At 44.1% G+C, this 14,272-nt stretch overlaps 1 protein-coding gene across 2 annotated transcripts in view; it reads left to right on the top strand.

Moving 5' to 3' along the window:
* Positions 1–6,347: 6,347 nt before the first annotated feature.
* LOC138962432 (dynein axonemal heavy chain 5-like) overlaps positions 6,348–14,272 on the top strand; it is a gene marked incomplete at its 5' end in the record, with an annotated part of 134,548 nt that continues 126,623 nt past the window's right edge. For both annotated transcript variants that reach the window (XM_070334240.1, XM_070334239.1), the window contains 8 exon segments: positions 6,348–6,410; positions 6,717–6,788; positions 8,901–8,963; positions 9,700–9,873; positions 10,343–10,580; positions 11,304–11,469; positions 11,963–12,056; positions 13,874–13,972. In XM_070334240.1, the coding sequence (XP_070190341.1) occupies positions 6,348–6,410; positions 6,717–6,788; positions 8,901–8,963; positions 9,700–9,873; positions 10,343–10,580; positions 11,304–11,469; positions 11,963–12,056; positions 13,874–13,972 (969 nt within the window).

Below are 14,272 nucleotides of genomic sequence, written 5' to 3'. Positions count from 1 at the left end.
TTAAATTACATATTCTTACTCCGAATCACATAAAAGCATTGACGCAGTCTTACATGCTTAAGGTCTGAAAAGGCTACCCGTCTTAAACAATTTTAAAGGGGAGCAACCCAACACAAAAGTGTAAATACAGGCATGGTAATGACCATCTACCCGGGGAGTTACCTCCCGTCCGGGTTACGTGACGTCACTTCCCCTGTAAACACCACATGTCTTCATACGACATTTCAGCCTACAGCAGAGAGGTCGTCGAATTTTTGGCTCCGTGTGTGGCTGCGTGCTGGTGTTTGTAAGGACACCCACCGGCCTCCTAACCCGTCTTAACGGCTTGCCTTTACGTGTTTGGTGAGCTCTTTCCATTTTGGTCATTATTTTAACAAGAATGTTGTTGTAGTTGCTGACTTTTTGTCCGTTTTGCGGACTTGTTAAATTTTCAGTAACGCATTTTGGGGCCCCACGTTTGCGTGTCAGCTTAGCTGACGGCGAATGTGGCACGGCCTATGTTTTGGTTAGGTAAACCTTATTTTACCTCTTTACTTGCCTTCTGCTTTGTTAGTTGGTAAGCGCTTCCTTTTTTAGTCATTAGTTTGACAGGAAGTTCGTTGTAGTTGCTGAATTTTTCGTCCGTTTTGGACTTGTTAATTTCCAGTAACTCTCTGTTTTGCCGCCTGTTGTCTGTGTCAGCGCGTCTGACTGTGAGATAACATGGCTAGGTGTGTGTCATTGGTCTTTCAGACCATTGGTATTTGTTGTTGTTTCGTACTAAGCTTGTATAACCGCTTTGTCCGTTACTTCTTCTGCCCCAAATGAATTTGGGGGGCAGTTTAGCACGTCTGTGACGTGTCTTGCTTCTTGCTTTCTCTCTCTTGGCATCGGAGCGCGGCGCTCTGGTGTCTATACTGCTTTGCTCTCTTTTTCCTGAGTTTAGCAGTTTGGGAGGGAAGATTGCAGCTTCACACGCCGTCTCCAGCGTTGTACTTCCGCCGGCGGCGGGTGACGGCCGCTCTTTGGCTTCCTGTCGGCCACGGCTTCCGGTCGCGGGCCTTCAGCTGCGTCTGCTGCCTCCTTGGGGGGCATGGACGGTAAGTCGAACTGCTCCACTGGCTCTCGTGAAGCCACCGGACGCTCTCTTTTGAGCAACAGTTCTTGGTCGCAGGCTCACTACCTGCAAACTTCCTGCCCGTCAGGATATGCTGCTCTTTCTAAGCCCGATCGTATAGCGAGTAGGGCTATGACTGAGCAATGGCGGCTTCCGCTTGCGGGAGTCGCGTTTCCGGGTTTACCCGGAGGCGAAGGTCAATCTGGCACACCCACGAAGGTCCCTGCTGGTGTCGACTGCAAAACTTCCTGCTAGTCAGGATATGCTGCTCTTTCTAGGCCTGATCGCACAGCGTGTACGGCCGTGACTGAGCAATGGCGGCTTCCGCTTGCGGGAGTCGCGTTTCCGGGTTTACCCGGAGGCGAAGGTCAATCTGGCACACCCACGAAGGTCCCTGCTGGTGTCGACTGCAAAACTTCCTGCTAGTCAGGATATGCTGCTCTTTCTAGGCCTGATCGCACAGCGTGTACGGCCGTGACTGAGCAAGGGCGGCTTCTGCTTGCGGGAGTCGCGTTTCCGGGTTTTCCCGGAAGCGAAGGTCAATCTGGCACACCCACGAAGGTCCCTGCTGGTGTCGACTGTGGACTGGCCTTCGGGCCACCGGGCTTCCAGCCCAAGTCCTCGCAGCAGACGCTGCCACTGTATGTGGCTTCGTCCGTTGCTTATATTCTGCTCTTTCTAAGCCTGTTTACATCGTGTGCACGGCTATGAATAGGCAAGGGCGGCTTCCGTTTTCGGGAGTCGCGCTTCCGGGTTTTCCCGAAAACGAAGGTCCTTCATCCCGTGCACTCACAGAGGTCATGGCTGGGGTTGACCGTTGACTGGCCTTCGGGCGTTCTGGCCTCGGCCTTAGTCATCGCAACAGGCGTTTCCGTTTATGCGGCTTCGTCCGTTGCTTTGCCGGCTCCGCCCGGAGTTGCCGTTTCTCCTCCTGCTGCTCCTATACGGAGGGAGTGAGTGAGGAACAGGTTACGTCCTACGGACATCCGGACAGTCGTCATTCCGGTTTACTGGGAGCATAGGTTTTCCTTTGCGATTACACTGTGTGTCTCTACTGGAGTTGACCGGGGACTAGCCTACGGGCGTTCGGTCTTCTGTCCTCAGTCCACGCAACATTTGCTTCCGCATTGTGCGGTTTTGTCTGTTGCGTTTCCGGCTTTGTCCGGATGCATTGTTCTCCTTCCTAACACTGTTAGCGAAGTGAGGAACTTCGGCTGGCCTATGGGCATGCAGGTTTTCAGCCTCGGCCGGGACGGTAGTCACTTCACTGGTCGGGTGTTGCGTCTACTGTCTATTCAGTTCTGGTGGCTTCGGATGTTACCTCCTCTTTGTCTTACCCTCTTATGGGAGGGGTGAGACAGGACGGTTTCCGGTTGAACGGGTTTCCGGTTTTCCGGTTATCCTGTTCAGTAGCTTTCCACTTGCAACTGGACTTCGGTTAGTGTCAGTTCTCTGGGCTATTCTGTTATACAGTCTTTAGCCAGAGACCAGACACGTTCTGTCGAATCTCTCGGCTTCTCTCGAGGCCTCGATGGAGATTACTTCCAGATTTTTTATGGAGGGACATTGGCTTCCTCTTTGGTTGCATTCAGCGATGTCGGACTTCCGTTCCGCGAAGGAGGAGTTTTTCCTACTTCCGGTTTGATAGTCACCTTCCATGTGGGTACCATCTTCCGCAGGTTTTGGCTGGCCATCTCCTACCGGAAGTGGTATCCACGGGTTCCGGTTCTGATACCCGGTTTTTCACGGGTCAGTTCCGGAACACGCGCAGCCTCGGCTGTCTTCGGCTACTCAAGCTTCGTCTTTTGTTTCTTCCTGTCATAGGAAGTTCACTTGGCTGAAGCTGGGTCGGAGTTTGCTGGCGTCTTTGCTCTTCCGCGTACACCTTAATGGGAACGCAGGAACTTAGAGGAATTTGGACGTCAGTTTTTGGAATTTGCCTCTTTTTCGGAGATGGTCGTCAGAGCGCTCTCGCGCTCTTTCCTGGAGTCACTGAACATTTCACGCTTAGTGTGTGTCAGGACTCTGATGGCATCTCCACTCGTTCAGCCTGGCTAGGGCGAACGAGGAACTAAGAGGCTGTCCTCCCTTCACCTCGCTTTACAGTCGGGTGTAGGGAGGACTTGTTTCTCTCGCATGCTCAGGTCTCTGAGCAGGCTAGGAGGGACAATTGGGCTTTGATCGGAGTAGAGGGATCTGCTTTTTGAACTTTGGTGATTGTTACCAGAAAGAAAGTAGATCCCATGGGTTAGAGATCAGCGGATCTCTGACTTCTCTCTACAAGGGTTAAAGCAGAGCTAGCCTCCTCACGGGAAGCAGGCTCAGGCCTCGGGATGTTTTCAGCAGGCGGCCAATGGGCAGTCTCTGTCTGATTCTCGAGAATTAGATCACCTTTGGGCAGGGAGAAGGGCAGCCCTAGCTGCTAGCCTCTCTCCCCAAGGAAGTGCCCCCGGTCACACCCCCCCCCTCCGCCCTCCACTTTGGTGATGGCGGGGCGGGTCTTCTCCTTGCAAGTTTTCATTGGATGGTCTCTGTACACAGCCAATAGTTTGTGGGAGTGGTGAGGTCGGGGGACTCCCATTGATCTAATGAGTGCATATTTGTTTATGCGTCAGCCGATCCTTTCACAGTGATCTAGGCCCATCAGCTCGAGCACCCGCTGAGGTCTCTTCTGGTCGGTGCTAGCGCGGTCCTTCGGTTTTACAGCTTCAGTCCTCAGTTGTGTAACAGCAGTTCAGCCACGGGCTGCTGCAGTGGCACTTCCGGTTTTACCGGAGAGGTTGTTTCTTTCACAGACGCTTCATAGGTACGTCTGAGTTTCGGAACAGCGGCTGACCTTAGGGCATCCAGGGTTTTTAGCCTCGGCTGGTGCAACAGCCATTCCACCTGTGGGCGGGATGGTTGTTGTTTTCCCTGTTATTGTGGCTTCGGACTTCGAAGGAGATGAGATAGGACGATTTCCGTTTGAGTGGGGCTGCTGTTTTCAGGCTTCCCCGTTCTTCTCAGTTTGCCACGAGCTGCTGGACTTGGTCCTGGGCGTCTTTCGCAGAGTCTGACTCCGTCTTTCTCTAGCGATCAGACGTGTTCTGGTGTTTCGTCCAAACTTAAGTTGCGCTTGAGTTGGCCTCGGAAGTAACATTCAGATTTTCCTGAGGGGACATTGTCTTTGGCAATGCATGTTGGAGGAGTCATTCTTGTGGCTTATCTCCTCTCTCAGGTTTTTGGCTACGAAGTTTACTTGGGGTTTTTGAATTTCCTTCATTTGCCTTCAAGCAGACTGTTCTGTAACACTCTGGCTTTTAGTCATTTTGTTTTGGGTCACCGGTCACTTCAGCAGCAGTCGTCCGCGACAGCTGCTTCCAGTTTCGGCCGGAAGTAAGAGGTTCACTGGCTAGTGCACAGGCTACTGTCACGTCCGGTTCGAGCTTCGACTTACGTCAGCAGTCGTCCGCGACAGCTGCTTCCAGCTTCGGCCGGAAGTAAGAGGTTCACCAGCTAGTGCACAGGCTACTGTCACGTTCGGTTCGAACTTCGACTTATGTCAGCAGTCGTCCGCGACAGCTGCTTCCAGTTTCGGCCGGAAGTAAGAGGTTCACTGGCTAGTGTACAGGTTACTGTCACGTCCGGTTCGAGCTTCGACTTACGTCAGCAGTCGTCCGCGACAGCTGCTTCCAGCTTCGGCCGGAAGTAAGAGGTTCACCAGCTAGTGCACAGGCTACTGTCACGCCCGGTTCGAGCTTCGACTTACGTCAGCAGTCGTCCGCGACAGCTGCTTCCAGTTTCGGCCGGAAGTAAGAGGTTCACCGACTTGGGCTTCACGCCATTCCTAAGTTTGATTACTTTGGCGTGATCGTCTTATGGTCGCCGCGAGGTTTGTCCCTCACCTCACTGATCGGACTACCTTACGCATAGATCGTTTTTCGGTGCATGTGCATTTCCTTCCATCCGAAAGGGGGGGGGGCAGCTTGTCTTTCCCTCTCTACTCGGCTCGGCTTTATCCAAGGCTGGGTTCTCTTTCTGGGTCGCTTGGTCCAGGAGATTGGAAGAAGTGCTGGGCACACATTTCTGGCTCTCTGATGTCGTCTTTCGCAACTTTTGCCTGAGAGACATCACGACTGTCAATCAGGATAGTTCTCAGGTCCTTTTCTGCTTTTTGGCAGCGGGCCAGTTCCTGGCAAGGGTTAGAGTGAGTTAGTTTTTCTTTCTCACTGGGCCCTTTTCCTGACCTTTTGGCAGCAGGCCAGGGTTTTGGCAAGGTTTTTAGAGTGAGTTGGATTTTTCTTTCCCACCGCCTTGTTGAAGCTATCTGCTTTTATGTGATTCGGAGTAAGAATATGTAATTTAATCGAAAATTTTTAAGTAAATTTTCATTTCATTAATATACTTACCCGAATCACATAGTGTATGCCCTCCCGCCAACCCCGCATATGATTTTTTGAGTCTATTAAGTCGTATGAAGACATGTGGTGTTTACAGGGGAAGTGACGTCACGTAACCCGGACGGGAGGTAACTCCCCGGGTAGATGGTCATTACCATGCCTGTATTTACACTTTTGTGTTGGGTGTCTCCCTTTTAAAATTGTTTAAGACGGGTAGCCTTTTCAGACCTTAAGCATGTAAGACTGCGTCAATGCTTTTATGTGATTCGGGTAAGTATATTAATGAAATGAAAATTTACTTAAAAATTTTCGATTGGTCTGTTCTGTGGAAAAAGCATGTTACTATTTGAGCTGTGATAATGCCTCTTCTTTCACAAGTGAGAAAAAAAATACAGATTTCAGAATATTTAAGAGAACAGATTTCAGAATATTTAAGAGAGACTAAAGAAGCATTTAATTTGATCCATTATTCTTCCTGTTAGTTTCAACATTCACTAACAACATTTGTGATAGTCGCCCTAAGCAGATAACAGTGTCAACACTAAAAATATCATTTTGATTCTACTGTTGGTCTTGTGTGGAAAATAAGACTTGCATATATTATGATAGTAGGTAACAAATTACTGACAGCTACAGTCTATGTATTAAATATAGTCTTCATTCAAGATCACATTGGTCTTTGTTAGATCTTTACACTATTCTCATACATTTAATTTATTTGATGAAGTTGTAGTTATGTTCTAGTCATCCTAATGCCACTTAATTTATCATATGTGTCTGACAACAGATCAATAGATGTCAGGCTTGAATTGTGGATTGTATTTTAATGTATAAGGAAATACTTTACTGATCAACATTTATCTCTGCTTCAGATGGCAGATGCTCTGGGTCTAGACAGCTCGACTGTAGAAGACTTCATTCTTGGAGATGAAAAAGTAAGTGGATTTTAATAATTGCTAGCTTGTACGTACCAGTTTGCCTAAATGTGTCCTGGTTTCGGCAGTTGTCAGTTGATTCAATACTAGATGTTGAATGTTTGATTTATCTACAGTGAATTATCAGTGTTCAGAAGTGTCTGAATGGAAAGGAGTAAATTGTGTGGAAGTTACGTACTAATTCCATTTTCAGGCCTTAAGTGATATTGTTTAATTATGATTTCTGTTATTTTCTCTTTGTTTTATTTTATTTTACTTTATTTTAAGAGATTGTGCAGTTTATTATGCAAATCCTGCTCTTTTCAGTTTGACACCATGGACGCATTCTTCGCTGCCAATGGGGCACGCAAGCTGATGTTTTTCTATCAAGAAGTTGCGGTGAGTCCTAAAAAGAATGTCATTTATTAGATACATTTTAGAAGGCACAAAACTTTGCACAGCTTGCTGTGTAATGTTACCACATACACACTTGTGTTCCTGGCATTTGTTTTCATGCTGACAATTGTTTTTAATCTCAAATGGACAACATTTGCATTATTGTCTAATAAAAAGACTGTTGCACACTTGTTTTTGTTTGTAACTGAGTTGTTGCACAGAAAGCTTGTTTTGCATTTGGGTTTTGTAGTTTTGTGTGCTTGGCTTTCTTTTTTTTATATTTAGTCAAGTTTTGATTTTTTATAAAGGTCATTGCTTTTCTTAGTTGTTTGTTTGTTTATGTTAATACAAATATAACAGTTTCGTGCGATGGTATTGTTTGTAACCTGTTCTGTGCTCATGTTTTGTGGTTGTTATTTTTCTTTTGGTGCACATGCGGGACTTAATGTTGTGTACATTATAACTGGCAAATCATTACTCTAGTCTATATCACTGCATTAACTTGATCGTCTCATAATTATTGCAGGGTGGTTATCAGGTGAGGTTACGGAACTGACTCTTCAGTCTTCCTCTTTCTTGTATAAAGTCCTGATACTTGCTAGTCTATAGTTTCCTTTCTTTACTCTTCCTAAATTCCTTTTCAACAGTTATGCTTTCTCTGTGAAAGCTAGATTATTCAAGGAAACAGCTCTGTTTCTGATAGATTTTCCCCTCCGGTCTTAACAGCATGCATCTTTCATTTCTTGCTTTGATTTTGGTTTTGAAATAATACTTACCATTTGTACGTTATTTTTTCTCAGTGCCCACGTGTAAATAGTAGTACACATAAACAGGTGAGTCTATGCTGCAACAAATGTGGGAGAGGGCGCTTCGTGTGCTATTTCCAATTGTGGCGTGAATAGGAGATCGAAGTAAGCAAATTTGGGATTCCGAATGGGTCAAATGTTAATTACTTGAGACTGACCTATGCAGAAGGGAAGGGAATTTGCCTGCATTTTTGTGGTTTGTGTCTTTGTTGGGATGGTTAAGCTTATTTATTTTCCTAACAGAATTCCCCCCCCCCCCCCCCCCCCCCCTTCCTCTTTCCCAACTGCCTGAAGGTTATTTCATGTCGTTTCCATTAGTTGTATGTTGACCTGGATATATGTAAGATTTAATTAGTTTGAAGCAACCAAACATCTTACCTGCTTCTCCCCATAACTCAAACCTCTTCTCTATAAGCCTTGACTTCCCTGTCTTCCTAACAATTTTCCTTGTGCGTGTGAATCTCTTCTGTACATTGTTCTTTATGCATACGACATGTGTAATGGAGTAAGCGAGAGTTGTACGGAACCTTTCTCCTGGCACCTGATAGAACAACAAGCATTGAAATTAACAAGGTGCCAGGAGAAAGGTTCTGTACAACTCTCGTTTACTCCATTACACATGTCGTATGCATAAAGAGCGATTACTTCCCCTTGGTTATTTATATCTTAACAACGCTCTGCCTCATTTTGTTTAAGGTTCTCTTCTGTACAGTCATGTAAGGTTAACTAAAGTTACTGTACAACTCATGCATATGTTTTGCCTTCTGCTCTGTGTAAACTCTAAATCCCCTCCCCTAAGCCTGTCTGTCTATGCAGGTATGTCTGCTTTTCTCCTTCCATCGCTCGATCCTCCCTTCCTCCTTTCACTCTATTATATTGTGGTACAAATCTCCCTCTTTCTCTGTCTCTCTCATATTTTGGAAGAATCTTTCTCATTCTCTAAGTTCCTCTTAAGACGTTTGCAGCAGAGTGTTACTGTAAAAAAAAAAAAAAAATTTTTTTTATCATAATAGTAGATCGTAATGCATCTTAACTGGCTGAATTTTTTTTACCTTTTTGAGGATCAAACCTAATTGCCAGCTGCAAGCCAAATGTATGCTAATTTACTTGCCTGGTACAGCTCAATGTAATCTTTGTGAGATAGTCAGTTGTCTTAAACTTTTATATTTGTTAGAGGGAATGTGGTAGATTTTTTAGGTAGCAGTAGGTGTGTTTTTGGTGCTATGTTTTTCTCTCTTTAAATTTGATAAAACTTACATTTTACAGTTTTGTGATCACCAAATTCTAATTATTTTCTTCTGTTTTCCAGCGAGTCATGCCAAACAACCCAAACCCGACGAAGAGACTCTTCATCTCCAATGGAGATACTGAGGTACCATAAGTTCAACATTATTTCTATGATTTGCTCATTGAATCATTTTGATGCTCAGCATAATATGTCGGTACAGTGGGCGTGCAAAACGTTCCATCTGCTTCTAATGTTCAATGGTTGGAGGACGTAGGGTCTTGCATGTTCACTGGTAACAATTTGTTGATGTGTTGTGTACAGTGGAACCCCTATTTTATAAGACCTACAAAAATCAAAGAAAAATGAGGTCTTGAAGGGGAGGGCTTTTTCAAATGAAAGTAAATTTACAGACAAAATGAACAGAAAATGTGAAAAAATAGCGTCTAAGTAGCAGAAAGCAATACAGTTGAAAGTTCCTTAAAAGACCTCCAAAAGAGAAGGCAGGACTGTGACGCGCGTAGTTTTCTAGCCCCACCAGGGAGTGGTGAGAGATGCCAACTGCCTTTAAAAATGGGGTTCCATTCCAACTCGCCTATCATTCATTTGTTGTGAAATTAGCAAGCGGGACTTTGTGATCCTTAGAGATGTAGGGATAACAGAGGGATAGGATACAGCCTTCTTTGGTCGCAGAGCCCTCTTTGATTCAGTGAGTCCTGTTCTATTTCCTTGGCCTGGCATCTCTCACCACTCCCTGGTGGGGCTAGAAAACTACGTGCGTCACAGTCCTGCCTTCTCCTTTGGAGGTCTTTTAAGGAACTTTCAACTGTATTGCTTTCTGCTACTTGCAGGATTATTCTAATAACACCCATTTCTTTCTCAGGGGCTACATGGAATTTGCCTGTACTTTCTCCGTGTGACCCAGAAAGCCATCACCATTCAGAACATTGGGCAGGAGGTGAACTTCGGCACGCTCGACGCAACTGGTGGCAAGGTTCTCAGTGGCATGGAAAAACACCTGTCTCGCATCGTTCTACCTGCGCTCAAGTCTCTGGAGGTAAACGCTTGGTTCTTTCTTGTGATTCGAGCGAGACTTTTGTTTATCATGTCACTTTTATTTTTACACCGTATGATTGACAGTTTCTCTGCTCCAAAGTGACAATGTGGTTTGAGATTTGTTCTATTAGGCTATTGATAATGATGGAATGCGAAAATCATATTTAATACTGAAACAAAGTAAAATCAAAAATAAAATAGAAATAAAATAAAAAGGGGATCAAGAACTTATCAACACTAGGATTTTTGTTGTTCTGATCAGAAATACAAGTCGACTTTGTCACTGAAACACACAGTTTTTCAGCAGAAAAATATACAGAAACAAAGCAGATTCTAAAAGGAGAAAATCTTCACTTCATGGTTGACATTTTGAATTTTATAAAATTTCCCCACCAGATAGTATTTAATTAATTTTAAATTTGGTGATCAGAATATTTTGAATCACACATTTTTGTTTTATTTTTTTTCAGCAATGGGGTACCCTGACTGTGGAGCGCCCCCAGGCGACAGAAGAGGAGGAAGAAGGTGCCAGAAACGGTCGTCGCAGTCTGTCAGCACAGGTGGAGGACTTCCTGGAACAGGTGGAGAAGTTCGTTAACAACCTGATGACTGCCAGGACCAACATGGAGGGGCAGGTAGCACTGGCTGAAAACGGCGTCGGTCCCATCATCGACACCGTCAAGACACCTGCTGACTACCAGGATGCTGGTCAGTTTCTGTTCTAAATCTAATCAACAAGATGACTGTGGGTGAGATAAACAAAGTTGAAAAACAAAAGAAGTTGGTACTCACAGACAAAGACAGAGTCAAATATCAAAACTACCTGCTGCTTTATTTTTATGAAATATACATAGATAAGTAACACACTTTGCAGGCTGATTTACAGATTCGGGAAAAGCTCTGTGCAAAGTTAGCCACTCTCACCCCCCCCCCCCCCCCCCCCCCCCCCGTACATTTGGTATAAATCACCAGCAGTGTAGGTGAAAAAGAAACATCGGAGAAAGAACAAATCAGAAAGCATGTCTGAACCTCCTGACCATAGTAGTGACAATTGTCTGTTGTAAGGTTTATGATTCGTCGCAAAATGTGTTTAGCAGTAAAGTAAGAATAACCTTTACCTGTAGTTGTGTAACAGCAAGTAACATTGATAGCCATGAGATGCTGGAAGAACGGCAAAGATTGTTGTCCAAGCAGTACAGCCGAAGGCATGTAGATGGGATGAGAGGCAATCAGAATAGTAGCAAGAACTTTAACATTTCTGTGTTTACAGCTAGCAAAACTGAAAGCCTGGAGAAGCTTGAAAAACTGCAGGAAAGTGGTCCAAACAGGTCGAGCGAGTGCTGGCCGAGAGCAAGCAAATGAAGCAAGGAATTGATAAAATTAAGCCATCATCAGAATTGTAAGAATAACTTACTGTCTTTGTCTTTCCAGCCAGCAACACTGAAAGCCTGGAGAAGCTGGAAGAGCTGCTGGGAACATGGTCCAAGCAGATTGAGCAAGTGCTGGCCGAGAGCGAGCAGATGAGACGTGAGGCTGACGATATCGGACCCACTGCTGAGCTCGCCTATTGGAAGTCTCGCATGGCCAAGTTCAACAAGTAGGGGTTGCCATTTGTTTTTGCTTTATATTTTTGTAAATAGCATTGATATGTTTTAAAAAGTAAGTTAGAATCAAACAACTTTTCTTTTTTTTTTTTAGTAACTGCTTGAATATTTTCATTTGATCTGCCATTGTCAGTTTTGGTTTGATGGAATGGTGGTGTACTTGAAAAAGATTAAACATGAGAAAATGTGTAGCTGTTATGTTAAGAGGGTTTAAAAAAAATGAGAAGTTTTCTGTGTTTGAACAAAAGATTAGCTTCAGCTAGATTTAGCCCAAATTAATGCTCCTGTTTTGAGAAAAGTTCTCAACGATTCAATTTCAAATGGGTTTGAATTAAAAGGGGTTGTAGTGACAGGGCACAAAATGGTGCACAGTTGAGGAATATTTTAATGAAGCTGCTAGTCTGTCCATGGTCTAGTTTGCTGTGTGATAATGACAGAATGGTGATCCTAGTCATTGACTGTAATGATGAATGTGATGTGTTACAGCCTTCTGGAGCAGATGAAGAGCCCGCGCGTAAAGGCAGTTGTGGGTGTGCTACAGGTAGCCAAGTCCAAGGCTCTCAAGAAGTGGAAAGATCTGGTGGGTCATACATGGCACGAGTGCAAGGGTCTAATTATAAACAGTGTCAAGCACTCAGGACTCAGGAATGTTTTATTTCAGGCCTCAGCTCATAAGTAGGGTGCCAAACTTCAACAAATACCAATGGAAATGTTGGGCGCACTGACAATATTTGATTAATGGCTCAGTTAATATGGCAAATATAGTGTGTAAAATACTGAATATCTGAGTGGATTGAGAAAAGGGAGAGAATTGTACCAAAATTATTTCTCTTTCAAGCTCTCGCGTCCTAGGTGAATCATGATAGTTCTAAGCTTATATTTTTGGACAGGATTAATTATGTAGAGTGCCTGTAACTTTCAGGGTAGAATGCTGCGTCTCAGTCTAGTGCTTCTTCATGATGTGCTGCAGTGGAACACTCCAATTTAAGACTTCTCCTTTTAAGGGCAGGCACTGGTGTTAAAAGGGATTTTTGTTTTGTTTGATAAGTATTGGGTCAAAAATTATTGCACAAATAAAGAACTCAGTCCATCTCCTGAGAAAATGGAAAAAAAAAGAAAATTGGATCACCGGTTGCCTTGGTAGCAGTCCAAGATGGCCGCCAAACTGCCACTTTTTAAAACTTTTACAAAACTGTAACGAATTTTGTTTTGGTGCTTGTTATTTATACTTTAGCACAATACCCAACTTTTGTTGAGGCTTTTTTTTAAATCTACAGTCATTCAAAAGATATCAGTGATAAAAATGAGTGACCTTGAATTTTATGAAAAACTGCCCCCAAAAATGGTATAACTTCTCACGAAAAAAAAATTCAACAAAACGCTCTAATAAAATCTGCGAAATAACACAAATCAAGATGTATGCAAAGTTTCAACAACGCAAGTTTATTAGAAAAAAAGCCTTAGGCTTTTGAAGTGACAAAAAAGTAGCTTTGAGAAAATACACGAAACGTGAAGAAAAGGGAATTTATGCAACACATGATGACACAATGTGTACAGTTACTTTTTACCTTGCGTCTGCAACAATAGCAGACGACTTTATTCTGTGTTGACCCGGATGTAATTTTTAAAAATAACAGCCAGTGTTCTGCAAGCACCAAGGAACCTGTTCCAAATCCAAGGTCACAATGATCAACTCTCATCCGTTATGTGCATGCTGCGTAAAGTATGCCCATCCATGATTCCCAACTTGTTACCAGTGAAGCCTCTTATCTTGGACCTCTTTTGGACTTGCTTTGAATAATCAGGGAGTCATATGACAGTGTCCTTTACTTTCTATACTACATTATTTGGGTTGACTTCTGTGAATTGCCTTGCAATGCCATGGGTACTTTGGAAGCTCCTCTCCAGCCATTTTAAGACCTGATTTTAGGACGGGCGCTGTGGCGGGGTGGTAAGACGTCGGCCTCTTAATCGGAAGGTCGAGGATTCGAATCTCGGCCGCAGCCGCCTGGTGGGTTAAGTGTGAAGATTTTTCCGATCTCCCATGTCAACTTATGTGCAGACCTGCTAGTGGCTTATCCCCCTTCGTGTATACACGCAAGCACAAGACCAAGTGTGCACGGAAAAGATCCATGTCAGAGTTCGGTGGGTTATGGAAACACGAAAATACTCAGCATGCTTCCTCCGAAAGCGGCGTATGGCTGCCTTAATGGCGCAGTAAAAACGGTCATACACGTAAAATTCCACTCGTGCAAAAACACGAGTGAACTTGGGAGTTTCAGCCCACGAACGCAGAAGAAGAAAGAAGACCTGATTTTTTCATATTTTTGTAGGCCTTAAAATAAGAGTTCCAATGTATTCGATTCTCTTTGAACAATTGTTCTTGTTTGTGTGCAGGATGGACGCATCACTGATGCTGCCAATGAAGCCAAGGACAACGTGAAGTACCTGTACACGCTGGACAAGTTCTTTGGACCTCTGGTCAAGTGTACACCGGTCAGTCTACTTTGATTTCTGCTCCCACCCCCACTCACCTTTTTCTGGGTGATTGATTCACAGACAATAATCTAAAAAATAAATATTGTTTTTAAAAAGCCTGTAGATGAGACAAATAAGTTTAAAAAGCAAAAGAATTCGGCTTCGTAGGAGAACATTTTGATGCTGTACTTGTGCTGTTCTTGTCTTGGTGAGTTAAGGATTTAAAAAAAAAATGTTTTAAACATCATAGACATTAGTTTCACCTTCCAGAAGGATACAAGTGTTCTTTCATTATTGGAGTATGTTCATTTCAAGTGG

Source organism: Littorina saxatilis, linkage group LG3 (assembly GCF_037325665.1).
Source record: "Littorina saxatilis isolate snail1 linkage group LG3, US_GU_Lsax_2.0, whole genome shotgun sequence".
Taxonomy (NCBI): Eukaryota; Metazoa; Mollusca; class Gastropoda; order Littorinimorpha; family Littorinidae; genus Littorina; species Littorina saxatilis.
This window is presented reverse-complemented; position numbering and strand designations above follow the sequence as displayed.